This window comes from Dasypus novemcinctus, chromosome 21, assembly GCF_030445035.2.
Source record: "Dasypus novemcinctus isolate mDasNov1 chromosome 21, mDasNov1.1.hap2, whole genome shotgun sequence".
NCBI lineage: Eukaryota > Metazoa > Chordata > Mammalia > Cingulata > Dasypodidae > Dasypus > Dasypus novemcinctus.
The window spans coordinates 65328648-65346763 of record NC_080693.1 but is presented as its reverse complement, the minus strand read 5'-3'; the positions used below and the strand labels follow the sequence as shown (position 1 = coordinate 65346763).

General features: G+C 36.5%; 1 protein-coding gene across 1 annotated transcript in view; it reads left to right on the top strand.

Moving 5' to 3' along the window:
- The window catches only part of NSF (N-ethylmaleimide sensitive factor, vesicle fusing ATPase), a 188182-nt gene that overhangs the window by 129626 nt on the left and 40440 nt on the right, over positions 1-18116 (top strand). Inside the window, exons 13-15 of the mRNA XM_004480564.2 lie at positions 2643-2738; positions 8203-8359; positions 11819-11952. Of these exons, the coding sequence (XP_004480621.1) occupies positions 2643-2738; positions 8203-8359; positions 11819-11952 (387 nt within the window). The remainder of the gene's footprint in view (positions 1-2642; positions 2739-8202; positions 8360-11818; positions 11953-18116) is intronic.

Here is an 18116-nt window from a genome sequence, read left to right as displayed (position 1 = left end):
TTATATATTTCTCTCATTTGCATTCACTATAAGAGCAAATCAAAATAGAAAATATTATAGCGGTATACATAGAAAGGGGACCTTTAATATGAGGCTGCTAGCAGGGGCTTTTAATATGATTTTGTTAGAGTTCACTTTTTAACTTTTACCTGAGAGTTTACATCCTGAAGAATCCTTCTATATGTGTCAAAATTTTTTTAAATTAGAGGTAAACCTTTTATCGGGGACCTAGAAAAGAACTTCTGTATTGATCCTAAATATATATGAAATGAGATAATATATAAAACATACTTTATGAACCATAAAGTATTATAGAGATTTATTTATCATGAACTGTGTCATAATTCTTTTGTGATACTTGTTTCCTATAAGTCTATTTACTTTTTTTTTTAACTTGGGAATGTCAAATAAATGTGATTAATATTTATCAAATGCCTATATGTGCCAATGAAAGCCCTATTAATTTAAATGTTAATTTTCCTATTTAAGAAGATACATGTTTATGTATTATCTGTTTCTTTTTGAAAGCAAAGAAGTCATATATGAATTCATTCTCTCTTTGAAAAAGATTCAGGGATTCAAAAGCACATAGGGAAAAATGAGAAAGGCCTTTTCTAATCGCCTTTCCTTTTCCTTTCCCAGAGGTAACCAACGTTTGGGATATACCTTTGTAGTCTGTTTCTTGACATTTAAATTCATGTTTGTACATATGTACTTTTTAATGAAACTCAAGTTAATGGAATTGTACTCCTATATATTGTGCTCCAACTTGTATTTTTCACTTGACAATATGTCTTGGATAGCTTTCCTTGTCAGTACATGTAAGTCTTCTTTGGTTATTTTGGACAAATGCACAGCCTTCTAGACTATCATAACAGTTTAAAGTGTAAGATCCATAAGGACACAGACCTTGTTTTTTTTTTTTTCAGTGCTCTGTCTCCACTGTCTAGAACAGTGCATAGAATGTTGTAGGTACTCAGTAAATATGAGTGAATGAATGAATGAATGAATAATTTACTTAATGTATAGATTTTTTCTGGTTGTGGCTATTAAAGGTACTACTAGCATATACTTCTATGTGTACATATGGGAATCTTTTTCAAGGATAGATAACCAGACATTTTTCAGAGACGTGGTTTTATTTGTCTTCTAGTCCCTAGGGTTGCCAATGAGAGAGATACCATGCCAATTTTATTCTGACTCCTTTGCAGGTAACCTGTTTTGTTTTTTGTTTTTTGTTTTTTTTTTTGTCTCTCGGTAAGTCCTAGGACTTTCTCTTCATCTTTGGTAGTCTAAAAGTTTACAACAGCATGTCTAGACAGATGTGGATTTTCTTTTCATTTATCCTGCACAACATTCATTGGATCCTTTAAACTGCAAAAACACACCTTTCTTCAGCTGTGAAAAAATTGTTTTCTGTCTTTTATTATTGTTTATCATTTTTTTCTGTTCTCTCCTTCTGAGACTCCTATTAGATAAATGTTGAAACTTCTGGATATATCTTCCATACCTTTTAACCTTTCTCTGTCACTTTTTTCATTTCATAGGATTTGGGGCTTCAAGAGAGATAGATAAATGTGTTCAGTTTGCATCTTGATCCAGTCTTATGACATAATTTTTTTTATCCCATAAGGCTGACTTTTTAAAAATGCCTTATTTGTTTCAGCAGTTTGTTCCCAGTCATATTTTTATAGTAATTGTTTGAAGGTTAATATTTTCGTAGCCCACTTTAGTTTTATAGCTTTTTGAAGATACCTTTAAAAAATAATAATAAAGCTTGATACCAATTTGAGAATCAGACACTCTTAAGCCTTGTACTATTGTTAGTGAGCCCAGACACATTAAATGTACTGTTATCTCAATCATCTTGAGGTCCAGGCAGCTTTCACCAGATGTCTAAGTGTTAACTCCTGGTGCAGTGAACAGTATATTTGGAGCTGGGCACAAATATTCTTAAGCACCAAGTATAAGTAGAAATCAAAATTAGGTCCTTGGTAACCATGGTTCTCAAATCTGGTTGAATATCAACATCACCCATGGCACATTTTCAAATGCCTGGGCTCTCTGCAAGACCTTTTAAATCAAAATCTTAAGGGAGGGCTGGGCATCTGTATATTTTTAAAGGCTCTAGAGGTTATCCTGATGTGCATCCAAGGTTGAGAGCCATTGTTAGTAAAGACCCTCTATACATATTTTTCTCCTACTCATGCTTCATTTTTTAAAAAATGACTACATAGTATTCTTTGTACAAATGTGTCATAACTAGTCCTCTCTTGGGGGACATTTAATTTGCTTCTAGGCTTTTGCTATTACAATTTACTGTAATAGATATTCTTGTAGATATAACTTTGTTCACATTTGTGAATATGTATTTTTAATTCCTAGAAGTAAAATTGTTCAGGCAAGAGAACAGATGTAGCTCAGTGGCTGAATACCTACCTGCTTCCCATGTATGAGGTCCTGGGTTTAATCCCTAGTACCTCCTTAAAAAAAAAAATTGTTTAGGCATTTATTTGAGAATTTGATAAGTATGAGTTTTGTCTGTGAAAATATGCCTTTTAAATCATCAGGTGTTCTAGTCTTAGACTGCAACTGTTCTTATATCTTGGAAATCCTTATGTTTTGTTTTCATTTCTAATTAGGCCAGTACTAAAGTGGAAGTGGACATGGAAAAAGCAGAAAGCCTACAGGTGACAAGAGGAGACTTCCTTGCTTCTTTGGAAAATGATATCAAACCAGTGAGTATGCATATAAAGTAATTTATAAGAAAAAATAATAATATAGGAGAAAAATATGTCTTTTTACCTAGTATCAAGGAAGATTATAACACACTCATTTTTATAAAATCAGAAAATCTTTATGTCCACATAAGAATCATCTGTACAATAACCCAGTTGCTGGGTGATTAACCAATATTTACCTAAATATTTCTCATGATAGGGAGCTATCCATCTTATGAGAGAGCCCATTCAAAAAATTTTTATATGTCTCATTTAATCTTTTTTTTTTTAACTTTATTTTAAAAGAAGTTTTAGATTAGAGAAAAGTTACATTGAAAATACAAAGGAATTCCCATACACCCCACTCCCTTCCCGCTCATATTTTCCCCTATAATAACATCTTATATTAGTGTGGTACATATGTTACATATGATATACAAATATTGAAGCATTACTTCTAACCGTGGTCTATAGTTTACATTATGGTTTGTACTTGTATGATACAGTTTTATAGTTTTTGACAAAATGTGTAATGGCCTGTATCCATCATTGCAGTATCATGCAGAATAATTCCAATGCCATAAAAATGCCCTATGTTCTGCCTATTCTTCCCTCCCTGCCCCATCAGACCCTCTGGTAACCACTCTTTTAACTTTTTAATTATTAGTTCTTTATATTGAACTAGAATTAGTTTTCACATTGTTTCTTATGCAATTTGAAGCTATGAAAACAAATTCAGTGCATCCTCCACATGTCAGTTACTACGTGTTTTGTCCTCCTCCCTGTCTCTCTCTTTCTCTCTCTCTCCCTTTCCTCATCCTCCTCCAAGGCATCCCTTTTTTTTTTTTTTGTTCAATACCTCTAGTTTCTCTAACTGCCTTGGTCTAATACTGTCCACCATCCTTTGTGCCTTAAAAAATGTCAGTATTATTAAAATATACTCAAAACTGAATGTTGGGAAGCAAATGTGGCTCAAATGATTGAGCTCCCAAGTCCCAAGTTTGGTTCCCAGTGCCTCCAGAAAAAACAAAAACGAGTAATAAGCAAAACAAACAAAAAAACCAACTCAGGGAAGCCAATGTTACTCAGAGTTTGAGCACCAGCTTCTCACATACAAGGTGTTCCAGGTTTAATCCCTGGCCCTGGGTACTTAAAAAAACAAACAAAAGCCCAAAAAAACTGAATGGGGAAGCAGACTTGGCCCAATGGATAGGGTGTCCACCTACCACATGGGAAGTCCGAGGTTCATACCCTGAGCTTCCTTGACCCGTGTGGAGCTGGCGCATGTGCAGTGCTGATACGCGCAAGGAGTGCCGTGCCACGCAGTGGTGTCCCCCGTGTAGGGGAGCCCCATGCACAAGGAGTGTGCCACCCAACGTGAAAGAAAGTGCAGCCTGCCCAAGAATGGCACTGCACACATGAGAGCTGACACAACAAGATGATACATCAAAAAGGAAACACAGATTCCCAGTGCCTCTGATAAGGATGGAAGCGGTCACAGAAGAACACACAGCGAATGAACACAGAGAACAGACAACTTGGCAGGGGGGATGAGGGGAGAGAAATTTAAAAAAAAAACAAAAAAACTGTGAATGGTTACAGTTGGTGCTTTAGAATAGAATATTAAGACCACTAACCATTTTTCCATAAAACAACCACTAATGTTTGAGTAACCTTGCTTGGAGTCCTATATTAATACAAAAACAAATTGTAGAAACTAGACCCATTCTTTTTTTTTTTTCCAAAGATTCATTTATTTATTTATTTCTCTCCCCTTCCTCCTCGCCCCGGTTGTCTGTTCTGTGTCTATTTGCTGCGTCTTCTTCTTTGTCCGCTTCTGTTGTTGTCAGTGACACGGGAATCTGTGTTTCTTTTTGTTGCGTCATCTTGTTGTGTCAGCTCTCCATGTGTGCTGCGCCATTCTTAGGCAGGCTGCACTTTCTTTCGTGCTGGCGGCTCTCCTTATGGGGCGCACACCTTGCGCAGGGGACTCCCCTACACAGGGGACACCCCTGCGTGGCACTGCACTCCTTGCACGCATCAGCACTGCGCATGGGCCAGTTCTACACGGGTCAAGGAGGCCCGGGGTTTGAACCATGGACCTCCCATGTGGTAGATGGATGCCCTAACCACTGGGCCAAGTCTGCTTCCCATAGACCCATTCTTAAAGAGATATGTACATTTGATTTCTGTCTTAAATGGACCTCAGATGCACAGAAGTATATTAATCTTAATATTTACTTCAAGATACAATGTTATTAGTCTATATACATGGCTCCTATTTTGTCTTACTTTAAAATAATAACTCCTATGAACTACCTCCAAGCTAAGAACAAGAATGTTCTCTACTTACCAATGTTTTCCTCTCCATTCTGTCCCCTGCCTCCCTCCACCCTAGGTAGCCATTGTTTCTGAATTTTGTATTCCATTGTTTTCTCTCATTGTTTGGTTTTAGTTATTTTTTGAATTTTATAAAAAGGGAATTATGGTATATATAATATCCTGGGAATTGCTATTTTATTGAATATTTTATTACCAGAAGTCATCCCTATGATTTTTTGTAGCTGTTACATTGCTCATTCCCATTCTCAAATAGCATTCCATTGTGTACCTACCATAATTTTCCCATTTTCCTGTCAATGAGAATTTGGACTGTTACTAATTCTTTTGTTATTACAAACAAATACTGCCGTGGAAGCATTCCTGAATGAGTTTCTCTTATATTTAAGAATGAAATTGCCGGGTTGTTGGATATGTAAATATCCAACTTTAAGAGATAAATTCAAACTGTTTTCCCAGTGGTTGAACCAATTAACACTACCCCAGTAAGTACATAGAGATCCTGTTGCTCCAGCACTTGGCATTGTCATACTTCTTAATTTTTGCTATTCAGTTGGATATAAAGTGGTATCTCCTTTTGGTCTTGATTTGTACTTCACTGATTACATATGAATTCAAGCACTTCCTCATGTTTGTTGGCCACATGTATGTGTTCTGTGAAATGTTTGTATTTTTTGCCTGTTTTTCTGTCATATTGTTCATTCTTTATTTTTACTTAATCTGTACAAGTTCTTTATATATTCTTGACAATAATTATTTGTCGCCACTATCTCCTTTAAAGACAAAAATCTATTTTTTAGCCCTATCTACTTTTTATGACTGTTGTGACTTTTAAATATAAAATATTTTGAAAAGTTACTGAGAAATTGGGATAGTTTAATCTTTTGCAAATACAAAATTATTGGTAAATGGGCCTAACTGATCTCTTCCAAGATTTTTTAAAGGCCAAATAATTTGGCTATGAGGAATGGAACTAAGAAGTTACTTTTTATTTATTCCAAGTGTCTGGAGGATAAAATAAAGAATGAAATGATGATGAGTAACTAAGACTCATACAAATTATGTAGCCTGGGAAAGTCACTGTTTTCTGGTTCATGCATCTTAAAGCTGCTGTTGTAAGGCTTGGAGTATAAACCTGGAGCAATTAAAAACAGAAATCCAGCCAACCTACTTATGTCCTAGAATAGCCATTCAACCAGTATTTGTTTGGCTCTTCCTTTATAACTTTTTATTGGTTGTATTAGTCAGCCACAGGGGTGCTGATGCAAATATCAGAAATCAGTTGGTTTTTATAAAGGGTAATTATTTGATGTAGAAGCTTACAGTTACCAGGCCATAAAGCATAAGTTACTTCCCTCACCAAAGTCTGTTGCCATGTGTTGGAGTAAGATGGCTGCCTACGTCTGCAAGGGTTCAGGCTTCCTGGGTTCCTCTCTTCCCAGGGCTCATTTCTCTCCTGGCTCAGTGCTTTGTTTTCTCCCATGCATTCACTTCCTGGGCTCCAGCTCAAAACTCCCACCTCCCTTTTCTGCAGCATGGTTTCTCTGAAAGTCCCCACCCACCAAGGGGCAGGCATTCAACATCCTACTGATGTGACCCAATCAAAGCTTTAGTCATTATTTAATCAAGTAAAAGTGAAACCTCTGAATCCAATATAATCTAATATGCCCAGAGGAACAATTCCATTTACAAACAATCCAATATCTATTTTTGGAATTTATAAACAATATCAAACTGCTACATAGGGCCACTGAATGAGGACTTTCCAGGCCAGGGAATGAGGACTTTCCTATACATCCAGAAAGCAAAGGTCTAATGTATGTAAGAGAGTAGTCTGAAAAATGATTCAGTGGCAAAAAATAGAAACATGAAGTCACCAGATACTGTTTCAGAGACATTTTTACAAAGGATGATTTTTCTATGAGGTACAAGTTCTAAAGGACAGCTAAAATTATTTCATATATCAAGTAATCAAATATTTATTTTGGGAGGAGTGGAGGTGGCTCAAGTGGTTCAGTGCCTGCTTCCTACATGGGAGGTCTCAGGTTCAGTTCTCGTGCCTGCTAAAAAAATAAAAACAAACAACAAGCAAAACAAACAAAAAAACCAACTCAGAGGAGCCAATGTAGCTCAGTGATTGAGTGCTGGCGTCCCACATACGAGGTCCCAAGTTCAATCCCTGGCCCCCGGTACCTCAAAAAAATATATATTTTTTGAGGAATGTGATAATCTTTAAAAATTTGAAATTCTCAAGATACTTGACCTTTACATGTCTCTAGGGTTATGTTTTCTTACTCACTTCCTCTCCTTATGAAAATCCAGTATAATTTCTATGTACTTCAAGTCATTGACTTCTTTTGGCAGCTGGTTGGTAGAAGTTAAAATTTGAGATTAGAAGTTGAGAATGAAGAATGATGTGATTTAAGCGCCAATATTTAATGAACACAAATAAAGTTATATATAGTAACTGCTTTTATTTCCTTTTCCTAACCCTTCAATCTTTAATTATAACCGTTCATTTCTAAATCTTCTAAATCTTTATCTCATTCTAAATTGTATGTTTACATAAACATACTTACCTTGATGGCATTTAATTTATATCCCCTACCACTCCTACCACCCAGATATTGTGGACATGATCTTCTCTTTACCATTTTGTATTCCTGTTTTAGTTCATAGCACCCCCAGTCAATGTTAAGATTGTATCTTTGTCTCTGACCCAACTGTTTGTAATTTCTAAGACCATGAACTCTTTGTCTCTTTGCTCTTAACAAAATGACCACAACCCAATGTACTTCTTAGAGAAACAAGCACAGAGGAACATACCCTTTATCTTAGGGACCATGAGGGATCTGTTTCAAGGGAAGGGTTTGGGCTCTGGTAGAATCTGAGCCTAGAAGCTATTGTTTCTATTCTACCTTGTCACCCAAAGCAGCTTTTCTTTTTAACTTATTGGGTAATGAGTTGAATGAGAAGTTACAAAAACAATTTCTTCTTGTTTTTTGTTTTTTTTTTTGCTTTTCAGGCTTTTTTGCATTAATAAGGAATAGTGTTAAATACTTTCAGTGTGTAGGAATTATTACTCATTTTAGTTTTTAATACTTATGCTGAAAATGCTTTCAAATCTCCTTTTCCTCAATAGGCATTTGGCACAAACCAAGAAGATTATGCAAGTTACATTATGAATGGTATCATCAAATGGGGTGATCCTGTTACTCGGGTTCTAGAAGATGGGGAGCTACTGGTTCAACAGACTAAAAACAGTGACCGTACACCATTGGTTAGCGTCCTTTTGGAAGGTGAGAAAGGATCATGAGATAGCATTTAAAGTAAAAAAGCAGCACTTTTTAAGAAGTCATTTGGTTATTCTAGAAAAGTAAGTTATTTTCAATCCTAAACTTCGTTCATGGTCTGAAAATAGTTATCCTGTTTATTATACCAATATTGTGTACAAGTTAAAATTTTATTGAGACAGAATGTTACTGATAAATGATAGCAAGTAGTTTTCTTGTAGGATTGCATTTAGTTATCTTTGATGCTTAATAGACTATATGATACCACATAGAACTTGAATATTGATTAAATATTTACCAAGGACTTGCTAGTTTTAGGTATTGAACTAAGTGCTGGGGATACAAAGATTTCACAGAGTTGTCTAGTCATGAGAAAGATATGTAAACAACTTCTGACTACAATGTGTTTGTGTAAATATGTGTGTGAATGCAAGTCATTTTGCTGGGAAAAGGGTAGTGTAGAGCTAGAGATGACATTTAATTTAGGCCTTAAAGGATCAGTTAGAATTTTACAGAAAGGGAAACAGCATTCTATTCCCAAATCATTTATTTACAGTTTTTATTTAGTGCAGCCACAGAAACGTTCTATGAGGCCACATGACAAGGAAACCTAACCCTCTTCAAAGATCTGGGGGTGGGGACTCCCTGAGAGAAATGCATTAAGTCGACCTGAAGGATGAGGAGAAGCTGGTCAGGCAAAGTGATTAGGGAAGATGTTCTAGGCAGTGGGTACCAGCATGGGAAAAACCCTAGGAAGAAAGGAGCTTAAAACAGAGAGGGAAATTAGCTGGACGTGAGACTAAAGGAGATAGGAATCCATTCACGCAAAGCCTGGTAGGCCATGTTAAAGATTTGGAAGCCTTTTAGAGAGTTTAAGAAGTAAAGTGATATTATACTTGTATTTTCAAAACAATCCTTTGCGATATACAAAGGATTGAAGGGGCAAAAAAGATATAGGAGAAACCAATGTTGAGAAGCAGTTGCATTAGTCTTTTAAAGAGAGCTGACTGTGGCTTGAGGTACCCTGGCGGTAGTGGAAACAGAGATAAGAAGGCCAATTTGAGAAATATTTAGGTGGTAGATAATCAAAAAGACTTAATAATTATTATAATGATTTCATTTAAATTATTTTATTTAACCTCACTTCAATCCTGTGAGGGTAGATGCTACTATTACCCCTATTTTTTAGATAAGCTAAAGCTTAGTACTATTAAGTAACTAGGTTGAATATGGGGAGATGTATCAAACATGCCCCCCAGATTTCTGTCATACACACCCTGGTAAATGGCATTGTTTACTAAGATTGGTAATAGTAGTGGAGAAGCAGAGTTCAGGAAGAAAGATCGAAGTTCAGTTTTGGACATGTTGGTTCAAGATTCCTATGGTATAAATGAATTGGAAATGTTAAGTTGGATAAGTGGGTCTGGCTCGTCAAAGGGAGGTTGGGCTGGCAATATGCACTCGTGAGTTATCAATCTACAGAGTGTCATTAAAGCTATGAGAGTGGGTGAACTAAGTGCTTTCTGTAAGTAACATAGAAAGGATGTAGGTTGACCAGGGAGCCAAGAATGCCTACAACTGCAAACAGGAGAATTGCATTCATCATCCAAGTGGAATCGAAGCACCCTCTTGATACAGAGGTGGAGGGGACATAACCATCCCAGGGTCCACAGAATGGAGGAATAGAGCATAGATTAGAGTGGACTTACTGATACTCTATTCTGGAACTAATGTGATTAGTAATGGAAGTAAATGTTGCACTGAGATGGAAAAAGTGGCCATGGTAGCTGCTGAGGGTGGGAATGAGAAGAAGAGATGTGATGTGGGGGCATTTTCAGGACTTGGAGGTGTCCTGGGTGGTACTGCAGGGACAGTTACTGGACATCGTATGTCCTCCCATGGCCCACTGGGTGGACTGGGGGAGAGTGTAAACTGTAGTGTGGACCATTGACCCTGTGGTGCAGCAGTGCTCAGAGATGTATTCACCAAGTGCAATGAATGTCTCATGATGATGGAGGAGGTTGTGGTTATGGGAGGAGTGGGGTGAGGGGGGTGAGGGGGTATATGCGGACCTCATATTTTTTTAATGTAACATTAAAAGTGAATGAATTAATGAATTCTTTAAAAAATGGTAAAAAAGTAAAATAAAATAAAAAATAAAAATAAATAAAACCACAATAGGATTCCATTTTACATTCATCTAATTGGAAATAATTAAAACATGTAACTTTATCAAATGTTTGAAAACTATGGGCTAAAGGAAATTCTTTGTTACACACTGTCAGTTGAGTGGGTTCTCCAATATGGTGACTTTGTAAAACAATTTGTCATGACATAGTAAACATGAAGATACTTATTAAAAAAAAAGAAAGAAAGGGTGTAGGTTGAGAAGCAAAGTAGGCCTAGAACCCTGAGATGTGTTAACATTTAAGGATTAAGAAGAGCAGAAAGATTTGACAAAGAAGACTAAGAAGGAGCAACCAGAGAGGTAAGAAGGAGAAAAAAGAGAATGTATTGTCACAGAAACCAAGAAAAGAAAAATATCTCAAGAAAGTGCTCTTAAGAGGCCAAGAAGGAACGATAAAGTGTCTGTTGGATTTGGTGACATGAGGTCAATGGTGATCTTGATGGGAGTCTGTTGTATGTAACGGGAGAAGGAAGCAATAGGATTGCTCGAGGATGAATGGAAGGTGAAGAGTGAAGGCAGCCAGTGCAGATAATTGTTTAGGGGAGTTCCAACTTGAAGGGGAGAAGATAGGGTGATGTTGAGGGGTATGAAGTCCAGAGAGAGTTTTTTTGTTTTGTTTATTAAGTTGTCAGGGAGGCTAGGTTTAAATGCCAAAGGAGAGGAAGAGCTTGAATGTATGGTAGAGAAGGAACAGTTGACAACGTCAGGTTCCTGAGAAGATAGGAAGGAAGAATCGGTATATAGCTGGGAAGAGGGACACCTTCCTTTGCACGGAAGAGAGAAAGGAGGGGGATGTCTAAATGCAGGTAAGTTTGTAGATTTGGTTGCCTTTGTGAGAAGGCCTGAGTCTTCAGAATTATAGATTTTAAAGTCATATTTGCTTCTAATAAGGTGGGTTTTCCCTGCCCCCCAATATCATTTCCTAAGATTGTGATTTTTGCTAGACAAATAATTTGATAGAGGTGATAAGCATGTGAATGTACTTTCTTTTTAAGAAGCAAAAACCTTTGCATTTTAAATGTTTAGCCAGAAGTTTGAAAGATTAAGGCTGTGTGAGAAAGTAAGAAGGAATGTATTTCACCATACTTTTGAGACATGCTAATCAGTTCATTAGGTTTAGTTGCTAATAAAAGAAAAGATGTCTGCCATGAAATTGTGTTAATGTTAATGAGCAACTAGTTGAGACCTCAGTACCTTGTGTATAAAACTTTAAACTTGTTTTATTCCCTTTGTCTAGATTGACTTTTATTCCCTGACTTGCTCATATCTTTATGTAGGCCCTCCTCATAGTGGCAAGACTGCTTTAGCTGCAAAGATTGCTGAGGAATCCAACTTCCCTTTCATCAAAATCTGTTCTCCTGATAAGATGATTGGCTTTTCTGAGACAGCCAAATGTCAGGCCATGAAGAAGGTATCAAGATTTTTACTTTCATTTTAACTTCCTATCTCTTAGATATGTGTGTTGTGTATATACATGTACATCGTGTACATCTATACATATAACTTTGTACAAAGTGTATATATGTACCATAGCAACAATGTCCTTCTCAAAAATGGAACAAAGGGGAACGGATGTGGCTCAAGCAATTGGGCTCCCATTTACCATATAGGAGGTCCAGGGTTCAATGCCCAGGGCCTCCTGGTGAGGACAAGCTGGTCTGCACAGCAATCTGGCCCGCACGGAGTGCCAGCCATGTAGGAATGCCACCCTGCACAGGAGTGCCAGCCCATGCAGAGAGCTGGCATAGCAAGATGACACAAAAGAGACAGAGGAGAGAAAATAAGAAGACATAGCAGAACAGGGAGCTGAGGTGGCACAAGAGAGTGACCACCTCTCTCCCACTCCAGAAGTTCTCAGGATCAGTTCCCGGAGCCGCCTAATGGGAATACAAACAGAAACAGAAGAACACACAGCAAATGGACAGAGAGAGCAGACAGTGGCAGGGGGTAGGGGGGAATAAATAAACAAATGTTTAAAAAAAGAAAAGGAACTAAATTATCAATAGAATTTGGGAGGAAACAGTGATGGTATTAGATATATTTAACTTTTTTCCCTTAAAAATGTTTCCTGCTTTACAACAAGCCCACTACAATGACAGCTGAATATTTATAAATATGACACTTGTAAATTCTCAAATGGAATGGCAAGACCACCAGAATCTGCTCTTCCACTTAAAATGATTTGTTAAAACTGGAATTCATAGCTTCTGCCAAGAACTTTAATATTCTCAGGCATAGTCAACAAAGAGGCAAAGGGAACAACAGGTTATGGGAGTTATACGGTGTGTGTCTGATCATATCATTGACAAGCCTCTGATACACAATCCAGGTAGTGCTCCGACTGCCCATTTTTGTACCATCCTGAACACTTCAAGGAACCTAACACTCTTATCTTTCTACAAACTTTTCTGCAGGAAAAAAAAATTGTCAAGAAAATTGTTGGAAAATTTAATAACACACAGCAACTTGTGCCTAATTTCTACTTCTTTCCTCAAGGTGGAAGAATTACTCGGCCCTTAACATGGCCAGAGATAAAAAGCTCTGACAGCAATGCCATATATCCTATCATACTAACAGGGAGTTCAAACTGGGTATGAGCCATGAAATAGTTTGTATTATTCTGGAAATACTAGCACTTTCCTTGAAGTGAGCTGCAAGTGACTGGATTAAGTCACCATCTTAATCATTTCAATTTAACAGCAAAATGTATTTTTATTACAGTGATTTTATCTTCCAAATTACAATTTGTTTAGCATATATTAAGATTAATTTTCATATCTTAACTTTATATCAACTTGACTGAAAGAAGAATCATAGTTAAGAGCATTTGAGGAGAGCGGAGCAAATTCATTTAGGATTTTTTTAAAATTCTTTCATTAATGTACAAAGCCAAACTGTCTGGGGTCAGTTAAGTTAACTGTATAGTTTGGGAAAGAACAGAAGTATATCACTGGGAAGACACTCTTAACAATCCCTACAAAAGGATAACTTTGATTATTAGGTAATAATCAGTCTGCTTGCCAACGTAATGCAGTCCTCATACTTTTTCCTTTCTTCAGGAGCCATTTTTTACTTTCTTAATATAGCCTCCTTGAACCATTAGTGAAAGTTAGAACATAGACTCCTAGAGCTGGAAGAAGTCTAAGATCATCTATTCCATCTTTCTTACATTCAATCAAATGCCATCTAAACCATCTAGGATAGAAGGTCACTGCTCTTTTAAAAAAGCAAAAACAGGGAAGCAGACTTGGCCCAGTGGTTAGGGTGTCCATCTACCACATGGAAGGTCCATGGTTCAAACCCGGGCCTCCTTGACCCATATGGAGCTGACCCATGCACGCAAGGAGTGCCCTGCCATGCAGGGGTGTCCCCCGAGTAGGGGAGCCTCATGTGCAAGGAGTGCGCCCCATAAGAAGAGCCGCCCAGAGCAAAAGAAAGTGCAGCCTGCCCAGGAATGGTGCCGCACACACAGAGAGCTGACACAGCAAGATGACGCAATGAAAAGAAACACAGATTCCCGTGCTGCTGATAAGGATAGAAGCGGTCACAGAAGAACACACAGTGAATGAACAGAGAGCAGACAACTGGGGGGAGGGAAGGGGAGAGAAATAAATTTTAAAATCTTTTTAAAAATTTTAAAAAAAGCAAAAACAACAAATATCAATGATGAAAAATCTTAATGGCTGTTTCATCTCACTTGGTAGCCAGTGTTTCTATTGCTATTCTAATTATGTATACTCTCAGAGAGTAAAGAAATTCCTTTTTATACCAGCTGAAGTATTTATTTTACTAAAATATTTCTTTTCATGCTTGATCTTTTATAGATATAAAGTAACTATAAATCAAAGAGATGTAAGAAAATCAGAATCAAGGAACAGAATCTTTTTTCTTACAAAGATTTATTTTTATTTATTTCTCTCCCCTTCTCCCCGCCCCCCCCCCCCCCCACCTATTGTCTGCTTTCTGTGTCCATTCGCTGTATGTTCTTCTGTGTCTGCTTGTATTCTTGTCAGTGGCACTGGGAATCTGTGTCTCTTTATTTGTTGTGACATCTTGCTGCGTCAGCTCTCCGTGTGTATGGTGCCACTCCTGGGCGGGCTGCGCTTTTTTCATGCGGGGCGGCTCTCCTTGAGGGGCATACTCCTTGTGCGGGGAGCTCCCCTACGTGGGGGATACCCCCGCATGGCACGACACTCCTTGCGTGCATCAGCACTGCACGTGGGCCACCTCACACCATGGGTCAGGAGGCCCTGGGTTTGAACCCTGGACCTCCCATGTGGTAGGCGGACGCTCTATCAAGTGAGCCAAATCCGCTTCCCAAAGAATGAATCTTGAGATTTGAAGTACTACCTAGTAAAGACGGCTCAAGATATTCTTTAATTATTTCTCCTAGGCCCTCACTTTATAAAGATGTAGGATAGTATTTCTTCATTTTTCCTTTAGGGAAGAACTGAAGAAGAAAAATACATTTAGGAGGAAACAAACTCCAAAAAAATGTAAGTTTGAGAAGTAAGTCTCTTGTTTGTGAAGGTGTCAGAAAATTGTATAGGATGCTTGAAATGATAGAGGAAGTTGAGCTTCTGGCAGAATTGGAGCCATACATAATGAAACACCAAGATAAATACTCTACAAAAAAATCTTTCAAATTGAATGTGAAAGAGAGGGAAATGTTAGCAAACCCAAAAAGAATTTAGAATCTCAAAATGAGGGAGCCAGTGCGGCACAGTGATTGAGCTCCGGCTTCTTGCATATGAGGTCCCAGGTTTAATCCCCAGCCCAGGTACCTCTAAAAAAAAAAAAAAAAAATCAATTTATCCTATTTCTGAGGTAAAACCAGAAAAACATTTTCCAAGGAAAATCTGGACAGAATAATTAGGACCAGTAACCTCCCTAGAGTAGGTAGAGATTGTTTTTCTGTTTTTTGTTTTTTTACCTCAAAAGGGAATCCTCAAGCCACTGTCAGTCTCTTCCTTGGGTGAAAAATTTAAATAATTTTTAAATAATTTAAATTTAAAAATTTAAATAATAGCTCTTGGAATCTATGGCCATTAAACTTCCCAAATGAATAGTTAATTCTTTTTGCATTTCCCTAAATTATCCATTTCTTGTAGTATTCAAAAGTAGTAGTCTTCTTTGCAGGTGGTAAATTACTCCACAACTTTTCGCCAGCTGCCAGTTTATACCTCAGATATACTCTGAAATGTGGGTGGATGGTCCTAGTTTTTCTATAAAGTTTTTTAAAACGTACTTTAGGCTCCTACACATCAAAGGTGCTTTGTAAGTGTGAGATATTATCATTTTTATTATTTTAATCTCTTGCAAATTGACTTTAGGGGGGAAGGTAATATGTGCTGATTTTAGAGGCTTAAATGGTCAAATTAATGGCTTAATAACTTAAGATTTAATCTTTAAATTGTTGAAGCCTTTCAAGGTACAGTTTTAGATGAATAGAAGGCTAAGAAATATAAAAATAAGTGTCTATACAAGCTTATTCAAAACTGTTTCGATTCATGATTCACTGTCTGGATCATCCATATACCCTTAAAGTTATAAAAATTATTTGTTCTTCACCAGTATAATAAACTCATATTAAACTTTCTGGTTTTCCTTGGGGGGAAAAATAGTATTCCCTGTAACTAAAGTACAGAACAGAGAGAAGAATGAAGCTTAGGTGTCTTAAAAATATATTAGAAATATTGCAAAATCTTTCCCTGCAAATAGTTTTCACATTGTTATCTAATGATAGGTTGACAAAACCCTGAGGGCTCAAACCAGTCTAAAGATGCTAAGTCTTCCAGGTTGTTTTTGAAAATGAAATATAAATGCTGTTCTTCAGTATTTCTAATCTACCTCCCACCACTGCTACCTTTCCTTCATTTTTAATGCAAGAATGGCAAGAAAATGTTTCAATTTTTTTCTCAGAGCACAAATAATAATGTTTTATCATTCCATAGAGAACATTTCCTTTCTTATAAATCTCCCCCCCCAAAAAAAAATAATGTAGCCTTTCCTAATTACAAAAGTAATTTGGAAAACACAGAAAAGAACACTGAAGAAAACAAAAACAAATCTGTATCTGTGCTTGTCTTTTAATTTGTTTCTCTATTCAGACACACATACAGCACATTATGTATTGAGGCTCACACAGGACATACTGTTTAAAAACCTGCTTTTTTTTACTTAAAGTATCGTGAACTTTTTTCAGTATCATTATAATTTATCTTCAATATTATGTTAAATTATTAGCTATACAATATCCATTTAAACAGTCCTTTTAGTTGAACATTTAGGGGTTTCCAGTTTTTTTTTCACAATTATAAATAATATTCTGTAGAGCTATCAAACTAAAGAAATTACTGCCCCCATTTTATTTGATTTTTCTTAGCTAGAGTAGTATTGTATGGTACTGGCTGAGAATTTGGATTTAGAATCCCAATTGTACCACACTTACCGACCCTATAACCTTGAGCAAGCCTCTTAACCTGTAAGCCTGTGTTTGCTCATCAGTAAAATGAGGATAATAGCAATAGTTGCCTCACAGGGTTATTATGAGAATTAAACAAGATGCTTCTTTGTATAAAATGTATCATACATGACATGAAATAAATGCTTAATAAATTGAACTGGTTGTTTTTACTTAATTATTATTATTGTACATGTATTTCTGGTTGCTTCTTTAGGATAAATTCTCAGAATTGTGATTGCTAAGTTTAAAATATAAATAATTTTAAGATTTTTGTACCTATTGCTATCAAAACTCTTTTGTGAAAATGCTTTTGACTTATAAAGCTGTACCCATCTCTTTAGAAACTGGCACCAATTTATACCTGCAATTTCAACATAGGAGAGTGTCAGTTTCCTTGGATTCTCACCATACTTGATGTTATTAGATTTTTTTTTTGCCAATTTAATAAGCAAAAGGTGAGCATTTAATTATTTCTTCAGCTACATTTTAATGACAGCTCATTTTTAAAGATTTTTCAAAAGACTTTGCAATGGCAATAATTTATAAAACTCAGAAGTACTATACCATAATGTGTTGAAGAGAGGTATTCTGAATTAGTTACTTTGTAGAATATTTTAATATACCACTTTATTACTTAAACCAATAGGTAAGAGGGTTTTTTAGAAGATTTCCTTGTAATTAAGATATTACTTCTTCACAAAAATGATAGTGCTAAAAATGCATGCAAGTAGTTTATTCTCAATTTAAAATTCACTTTTAACTTCTCTTAATTTGCTTAAGATAATTAGACATATTCTCTAGGCAGATAAACTTTTCAACACTGCCAAAGTATGTGTCAAATGTTACCCTAACATTTTGGGATATGTTCCATTAAGATATTTCAAGCATTCACAGATATTCCTCTTTTCCCCCATTTTGTACCCCCACCTTCATTCTCCTTTTAAATTTCAATTCCTTTTTCCACTTTTGCATCTGTACCTTTAAAAATCTACTTTACTAGTTACAGTAGTGGTATTAAATGAACATAAGAACAAAGCAGTAGAATTTTATTTTGATCTAATTACCTAATCTTGATGCTTTCTGGATACCCAGTTAGTACCGAGGTGATA